At 45.0% G+C, this 8653-nt stretch overlaps 1 protein-coding gene across 1 annotated transcript; it reads left to right on the top strand.

Moving 5' to 3' along the window:
• The first annotated feature begins 974 nt into the window (after positions 1–974).
• Positions 975–8387, top strand: LOC124676723 (L-type lectin-domain containing receptor kinase IX.1-like). Its single transcript, XM_047212759.1, has 2 exons — positions 975–2470; positions 7532–8387. The coding sequence occupies exons 1-2, from the start codon at positions 990–992 to the stop codon at positions 8268–8270; spliced, it is 2220 nt and encodes a 739-aa protein (XP_047068715.1). The 5' UTR covers positions 975–989; the 3' UTR covers positions 8271–8387.
• Positions 8388–8653: the final 266 nt, after the last annotated feature.

The following is an 8653-nucleotide window of genomic DNA, read 5'->3' as shown; positions in this document are numbered from 1 at the left end:
TCCGCTCGTCACTCTGTTCCCATACCCCCTCACACGTTGCACCGCCGCCCAGTCTTGACATCGTTGTCCAGCCAACCGGCCCTCTCCGCCTGACTCCACAGCTCACAGCGACAACCACCCACCTAAATCGCGACCGGACGACACATCCCCGTGCCCGGATCCGCGAAGCATGCACATAATTTGGCCAATCGGTAGCACCGCGCTGACCAAGAGCATGACCGGTCGCGCTCTTCCTCGAGACCGGATGGCGGCGCTCTTCCTCAACCGCGTCTGTGAGTGCCTCATCGAGCGAGCTCGAGCTCCGCCTCACCACGCCACCCATCGGGAGACCACGTCCTCCTTCTCCCGGTGCAACTATTGGGAGGTTCATGCTCCCCTGCTCCAAGTGCCGCCGCCGGGAGGACCCATCCCTCATGCACAACCTCCCCTACCTCCTACTGCCAGACCCCCCCCCCCCGAGCACTCAGACCACACAAGTTGCCGATACCCATCGCTCTTCCTGCATGAGCCTCCGCCTCCCTGCCACCGAAGTAGCCGCACCACGTCAGCGCGGCAGATTGGTGGCCGGCAAGGTCAAATCTGTCGTGGTTGTGCCTCTATTGTCCACAGCGAAGGTCAATTTTGTTGGGAATTTTGTCGATGTTACATAGGTGTTGAGTTTGGTACATGTGTTTCTCATTTTTGTTGTCCAAGTTCATGTATTGTTTGATAACTTAGGAACAAATATTTGACACGCTGTAGAGAAATGTAATCCTACACTACTCTCGAATTAATGGAAATTTTTGTACCATAACCGGTTGTAGCTACAGGCTGATCTCTAGGATTGGTCTAAAAACAAGAGGATGTGAAGTATGCATGCTAGATAGCGTGAATGGTAGAATCGGGCCCTCACAAGATGTGGTGTACTGGTCCTAACATGTCACTCGCAACTCGCAAGTGTGCAGACTTTTCTGCTGCTCTATTTTACTCACTCAGTTACATAAGGGTGCATGTTAGCACGACTGCTGTATTTTACCGGTGCAAGATTCAGAAAAACAGCAATGGCTGCTCCGAAGCCATGCTTATGCTCGAGTAGAACAGCGACTGATCTACTCGTCTTGTGCTTCTTGCTCCTCCATGTTTACTTTCATCATGCGACCGCTCTCTCCTTCAGTTACGATTCATTCAGCCTCGACGATTTCAAGCCAGAGGCCGACGCGATGATCACCGCCGGCAGGATCGAGCTCCTCGGCGACGAGGCAGGCGGTCGGGCAAGAGGCCGCGCGCTGTACAAGCAGGCAGTGCAGCTCTGGGACCGCGTCACGGGCGAGGCTGCCAGCTTCAACGCCACCTTCAACTTCAGCATCCAGTCTCTGCCCAACCGGAGCAGCAACGCCGGACACGGCATGACGTTCTTCCTCGCGCCGTACCCGTCTTACCTGCCGCAGGACTCCTATGACGGCTGCCTCGGGCTCTTCAGCGAGAGCCTGGTGCGCACAGACGGCGCGACGACGCTTTCCGCCAATGCGTCCGGTGACGCCAGGTTCCTCGCCGTCGAGTTCGACACCTACCGTGACGACTGGGATCCGAGCAGCCGGCACATAGGCGTAGACGTGAACAACGTCAACTCACGCGGAAACTACAAGATCTTGCCAAACGACAGCCTCGTCGACGCCGGCGTGATGTCTGCGACGGTGAGCTACGATAACGCGACGACGAGGCTGGACGTCGTCCTCAGCGGCGGCGCCAGTGGCGCAAGTTACACCCTTGCTGCCACCGTCGACTTGCGAAGCATTCTGCCACCGCAGGTGACGGTAGGCTTCTCGGCAGCCACCGGCGACGTTTTCGGGAGCAAACACACGGTGCTCTCGTGCTCCTTCCAGTCCACGCTCCCGACCAGGAACGACAACACGTCCCTCCCATCCACCTCGTCAAACAAGAAAGCCACCGTACAACTCATTGCCGGGGTGGCCGCCGCCGCCGCCGTGTTGGTGCTCCTGCTCATCGTCGCCGTCGGGGTGCTGCTCCGCCGCGCGAGCAGGAGAAACGACCAATCGGAGGAGAAAGACATGTTCGCCGGAGATATGACCCCGGACTCCCTCGACATGGACAAAGACGATGAGTTCGGTTCCAGCACGGGACCCCGGCCCATCCCGTACGCCGACCTAGCTGCGGCGACGAGTAACTTCTCGGAGGACGGGAAGCTGGGACAGGGCGGGTCAGGGTCGGTGTACCGGGGCCACATGAAACAACTCGGTGGCCGAGACGTCGCCATTAAGGTCTTCTTGAGGGGGGCGTCCACAGAAGGGAGGAAGGAGTACAGGTCCGAGGTCACGATCATCAGCAGACTGCGGCACCGGAATCTTGTGCAGCTAATCGGTTGGTGCCATGGCCGCAGGAGGCTGCTGCTGGTCTACGAGCTCGTGCACAACGGCAGCCTCGATGGGTACCTCTACAGCAAACAGGAGACGGCTCTGACTTGGCAAGTTAGGTATGCTTTCTTGGACTATCAATCAATATCGGTCGTATTCTTAACTTAATTTCTTGCAGCGACTAAATGACCCCAGTTTATTATCAGCTAGAAATATCTTCGAATCAGTTGAATTTCCTCTATCTTTATTTTCTTCGCGTTTTAAGTTTAGTCAAACTCGAACTTTATAAAGTATGGCTAAATGCTTAATTAGTAGAAATTTTCAATATATACAATATAAAATATATGGTACTTAGTAGAAAATATTAACATTTACAATATAAAACCTATGGTATTAGAATATGCATAAAGTATTTGCTTTTGGCTTTATGGATGTTAATATTTTCTTCTATATTTTTGGTTAAACTTTGTAAAATTTGATTTTGACCAAATATAGAAACGTGAAATAAATAAAAACGGAGCTTGTAGTGCAAAGCAAAGGCGATGGGCACCAAACTATATCATTGTTTAAAGAATTGTTTAAATGTCTAAGATATGTGTACTCCCTCTATCCACAAATAAGTGTATTTCGACCTTTGTCTTAAGTTGATCTTATTTCAATTTGACTAACTTTATACAAATGAGTACAAACATATACAATGTCAAATTAGTAAACCAAGAAGCTATATTTTAAGACAAATCAGTGATACTAATTTGATGTCATAAACATTGCTACATTTCCCTATAAAATTGGTCAAAATCAATGAGTTTGATTTACGACAAATGTAGATGTATACTTATTCAAGAACGGAGAGATTATGTAGCTTAAGACGCCAATGAGTAATAATTAAGAGACTCGGTACTAAGAAACAAATGGATCATTCTGATTGTCCCACCGGCGTCTTTTGGGGAGATCTGAGAATTGCAGGTTTTTTTTTAGAAGGAGAATTACAAGTTGAAACTCCACACTATGAGCAGCTTCAGTTACAAAGTTCTACGTTCAGAGGTTGCTTAGAGCATCTCCAGTCGCGTCCCTCAAAAACATCCGGCACGACGATTTGGGGCTCGTTTGGAGACAGCGCCGGACAAAAAGAGACTAAAAATATATACAAAAAAGAGGCCCTTCCCAGCCGCGTCCCTCAAACAGCATCCGGATGCATGCATTTTAATAAAGGGGACCACCCCATGTGGAAAAAGTAGGTGAGAGAAAGTGTGGAGAAAGAGAATGACATGTGGGGAGTAGGGGCTGCATAGAATCTCTACCAGGGACGCCGGACATAAAATGAGGCGCTATTTAGCTTTGGGGGACGCGACTGAAATGCATTTTTCTCCATTTCTTATCCGCCATCCCCAAACTTCATTTGAGGGACGCGACTGGAGATGCTCTTATTACCACATAACTATGTCTTACTAGATATGAGCCAACTCAGAAGTCAGAACCTCCCACCGCGTACTAGCAAACTTAGCGCAACAGTGACCCCCGAAATTAGCAGTTCACTAGCTGACTGAATAAGCAAGAAATAAGCTCATCAATTTCCTCTAAAATCAGTGGTACCACTGATGGGAAATAGCTCCATGATTTCCAAATCTATTCTTCCGCAGGCCAGCTTGCTTTTACGGAATAATTTCAAATCTTAGCCCACTTAGGTGAAACGAGTTAACCATTTATGTTTAGAGTACAAGTCAAACACATAGTGGTGGAACATGTTGAGGCCAAAGGGGGCCCATGGGCTATGGGCCCTAGCTCATAAAAAAGTTCAATGACATCAGTTCATATAAAAACACAATTCCAGCAAACATATGGATAGAGATTTGGTGCACATGGGCACTAGTGATCTCGTTTTTTAAAAAAATATAAAAATAATAGTTTTGAGTTGTAAAAAATTCTGGAAAAAAATCCACACATAGTCAATGATGTATCCCACAAACGGGAAAAAATCAATTTCAAAAACTTAATATTTTGAGCTACACAAAAATGACAAAATTATAGATCTGAGTAGTTATTTTAAAATCTCCAAAACATATCAGAATTTGTCATTTTTATCCGGGTCAAAATAAAAAGAATTTCGGATTGGGATTTTCCATGATTGTGGGATGTATCATTGGTAATCTACAGAATTATTTTCATGATTTTTTATAACTTGTAAAAATATTTTTCAATTTTCTTAACTGAGCGAGAGCACTGGAGCTCGTGTGCTAAAAGCACTTTTCGCAAACATATGGAGTATAAAATTGGCTCTCTCGAACTCTTTTTAAAGACTTTTGTTTGGCCCCTACAAAAGCATGCTCAAGCTAGGATATAGGCGTCGAGGACCTCGACATCGTCAATTCTAGGAGTGTGGCTGCAAAACAATACCACATTGAACAAGGTGATGGCCTGACCTGTAGACGTCTGAGAGCAAGTACAATAAATTCTAGTCAGCTGGCTATAACGATTAAAAATAGTATATTATTGCTTAGTTGGAGGAGAGAGAAGGAGAGTGAGCTCTTATGCAATAGTCAGCTCTAGCACGTGCTCCTAGGCACTTTGTGAGAGTGAAAGATGGGCCATACATTGATAAAGTACTATATTTTTATAGCTCACTATTGTATATGTTGGCTCTAAGTTAACTATAGATGACATGACAATTGGCTTATAGCCAGCAGTTAGCTACACTATTGAAATTGCTCTGAATAACGGACACAATGTGGTACTTCTCTGGGAACGTCTTCACTAGGGCAAACCCAGGCACAATAATCAGGTCGAATTTGGGGCACACCAAGATGGTTGTTAATTGGGTACAACACTATAGGAGCCACGCTGTCCCTCCCACGAGAACAAACACATAACACACTCACTCTAGATAAATGCTTAAGGATCTCCTCAATTGTAATATCAAATATTTCTCAATGTTTAAGCATAAGTTATTTTCTTGGCCTCAACTATGTTTGCTCCCTTCAACAATAATTTTCCGTCAAGCTCCGCCATCGCTGGCAGTTGTAATTACAAAGGGGTTATGTTCATATTATTTTGATTTTGAGTCTCTCACCCAGCTAGCCATAGTGTGTTTACAAAGTACCAACAGTCCAAGAGTTCAAATAAGGAAATTACAACAGGTCTAGCCAGTCTTGCATACCCTTTTTGAGACTGGGTTTAACCCTATGCCTGATCATGGACATAGAATTCTTGAAGAAGAAATAGAGAACCTCCATGTCCCTCTGATCTCTATCAAATATGATCTTATTTCTCTAGTGCTATAGGCTCCAGGAACCAGGTATCATGGCTTCTTTGAAGAAGATATTGGAAGATCTATTTTTAGCTTCAATAATCATCTCATTGAGCTCTTGATCCGTGTTCCAATCCTCTCCCAGTCTTCGCCAAAAGTTTCTTGGAGCGGAATAAATGACATCTTCACGGTTTTGTATTATATCATCGTCCATGGGACCAACAAAAAAGTGAACACAAGATTGAAATGACCATCGATAATTCCTCAACACTAAGATTATGTGTCGCTGGTATAGTTTAGGAAACTCACCATAACCATCTATTGTATTCTACCTCCATCCCAAGGCTTAAGGCCTATTTTTTTCAGAAAGTCAAACTATGTTAAGTTTGACTAAGTTTTTATAAAAAATCATTAACATGTCAAATACAAAATTAATATTATTAGACAAATAATGAAATATATTTTCATGTGCTATCTACAAAATATCATATTTATTGATAGTTTATTCTAAAAGTTTGGTCAAACTTTATTTGCTTTGACTTTTCAAAAAAAAAAGCCTTAAGCCTTGGGATGGAGGTAGTATTTGTGTTAGCTAGGTAGACTGTGATTGAATTGTGATTCGTAGGATGATCTTGAAGTCAAGTATCTTATGTGTTAGAATTATTGATGGGGGGGGGGGGAGATGCATAGATGAACCCATGAGCAAACTTACTTCCAATTTTCAAAGTAATGTGAAATTCCTTTTTCGTAGCTATATCAGATGATTTGTGAATACAAGAATAGCATAAGATTGTGTCACAACCTATCTTTGGCACCTAAAGCCATGTGCTATGTGGCGCCGATTCAACACAAAAAGATGTCAGAGTTGAGTCGATCGGTATTTGTCTGCTATGTGTGAACCGCATCAACACTGTAGCAATGGAGTCTAGTTTCAATAAAAGATGGTTATTTAACACCCTTTGATACCTCTGACATGCATGGACTTTGCTCTTCACATCTCACGGACGAGTAAAGAATGCATTGTTTAGTAGAATGAACCGAACCAAGTATGTGATCCGCTTTTTCTGTGAGACGCCATAATGCGATGTCCTACTATGTATAGAACCGATTCAAAGACCATTTTGGTTCGCTTTGCTACAACATAGTGCATGGTTTAAGCTACATTGACCTCTTTATTTTATAAAATTCAAAAATCATATTTACAAGTTTCAAAATTATCTAAAACATATATCTATAAGTAGTCAGATTCCAGGTTACATAAACATCACAAAATTTGACAATTTTTGGAATTTTGAAAACAGCAATGCTCATTATACTTAAATTTATATATATTTTTCATTTTTGTGTACCTCAGAATACAAAATATTTTTTTATTGAGATTTTACAGGTTTGTAGGATACATCATAAGGTACGTCTCCAGAATTATATTTAGAATTTTTTAAATCTTTTAAATATGATTGTAAAATTTGAAAAAATATATATAAAACGATCAGATCCCTAGTCAACATTGTGCATAGCTAACATTATTGTTTTGGGATTTCATCTCTTGAATTTTCGTATATATTGAAATTATCCATTTTTCGATAAACTTAGCACATTAATGTTTCAACCAACAGTGCTCGTACACTATTACTTTCAGAACTTCTTCAGAGTTTAGATTCTAAGTGACGATTTGAACTCTTAAAACACCATTGACATTGAGTGCACACATCCTCTCGGTCGCACATTATCCAAGGTTCCACATTGGTAGTAGTACACGACTGCACTCGTTGCGTTAATTTTGCATCGAGCAATTCAAATTTGGCAGGATTTTAGAAGAAACAAAACATCTTTATGGAGGGAGTGTATAGTTTGGTACTTGTCAGAACTAAGCCGGAGTTCTTGTATGAGATATGATAAAGGGTAAAACTTAATTGTGGACTTATTTTTCTATCAGATACCAGATAATTGTTGGGTTAGCATCAGCCGTGCTGTACCTCCACCAAGAATGGGACCAGTGCGTCGTCCACGGCGACATCAAGCCAAGCAACATCATGCTAGACGAGTCCTTCAACGCCAAGCTCGGGGACTTCGGTCTCGCGCGGCTCATCGACCACGGCGTGAGCCTGCAGACGATGACGGCCATGGCGGGCACCCCGGGCTACCTCGACCCGGAGTGCATCATCACCGGCAAGGCCTCCACCGAGTCCGACGTGTACAGCTTCGGCATCACGCTGCTGGAGATAGCGTGCGGCCGGCGGCCAATGGCGCCGCCCAGCGCCGGCGCCAAGGACAGCCAGGTGTTCCGGCTGCTGGAGTGGGCGTGGGACCTCTACGGCAGGGGCGCCGCGCTCGACGCCGCTGACGCGCGTCTCGGCGGCGCGTTCGATCAGTGGGAGATGGAGCGGGTGGTGGCCGTCGGGCTGTGGTCAGCGCACCCCGACCCGAAGATGAGGCCGGCGATCAGGCAGGCCGCCGAGGCGCTGCAGTCGAGGAAGTTCAGGATGCCGGTGTTGCCGCCCAAGATGCCGGTGGCCGTGTACCTGCAGCCTTTCGGAGCTTCCAGCATGGAGTATGGCGACACCACCACCACCGTCGGGTCGGGAGTAACCATGCAGTACTCGTCGACTGCGACGCAGTCGTCGAATTCTAGCGTGCCAGCGGCTGTCGGTGAGCAGCTGAGCCCAAGAGTATAGCTGAGGAGACGTCAGTTTGTTTCACTTGGTGGACTAGAGATGAAAACTGAAACAAGTATCGGTCCAGCAAATTTGTACTGCCGCTTTCGCATATTTTATACTACATGTTATATTGTACGTTTAGTGTAGTATAAAAGATAGTAATAACTCCACTTCTGCTCCGGTGCTCCTCCCCTGGAAAAATTCTGGACGCGTCAAACATAACAACGGTGGAGATTTTCTCATACATGTTTGTAAGTGGGGACACGATCATAATTTTCGTGTAGGTCCACCGTCCGTACAACCATGTACATGCCCATATGGCCTACGTTGTGTTATACCTCGTCTTTGTATGTATCTATGGTCACGTACATGTGCCGAAATATAAATGTGCTATAAAGATC

The sequence above is a fragment of the Lolium rigidum genome, chromosome 7, assembly GCF_022539505.1.
Source record: "Lolium rigidum isolate FL_2022 chromosome 7, APGP_CSIRO_Lrig_0.1, whole genome shotgun sequence".
Lineage (NCBI taxonomy): Eukaryota > Viridiplantae > Streptophyta > Magnoliopsida > Poales > Poaceae > Lolium > Lolium rigidum.
This window is presented reverse-complemented; position numbering and strand designations above follow the sequence as displayed.

Bases quoted from the DNA above. Each gene is read 5' to 3' on its own strand.
- LOC124676723 (XM_047212759.1), top strand. From the start codon at position 990: ATGTTAGCACGACTGCTGTATTTTACCGGTGCAAGATTCAGAAAAACA. The intron at 2,471-7,531 runs GTATGCTTTCTT...TTTTTCTATCAG, and splicing joins GCTCTGACTTGGCAAGTTAG to ATACCAGATAATTGTTGGGT.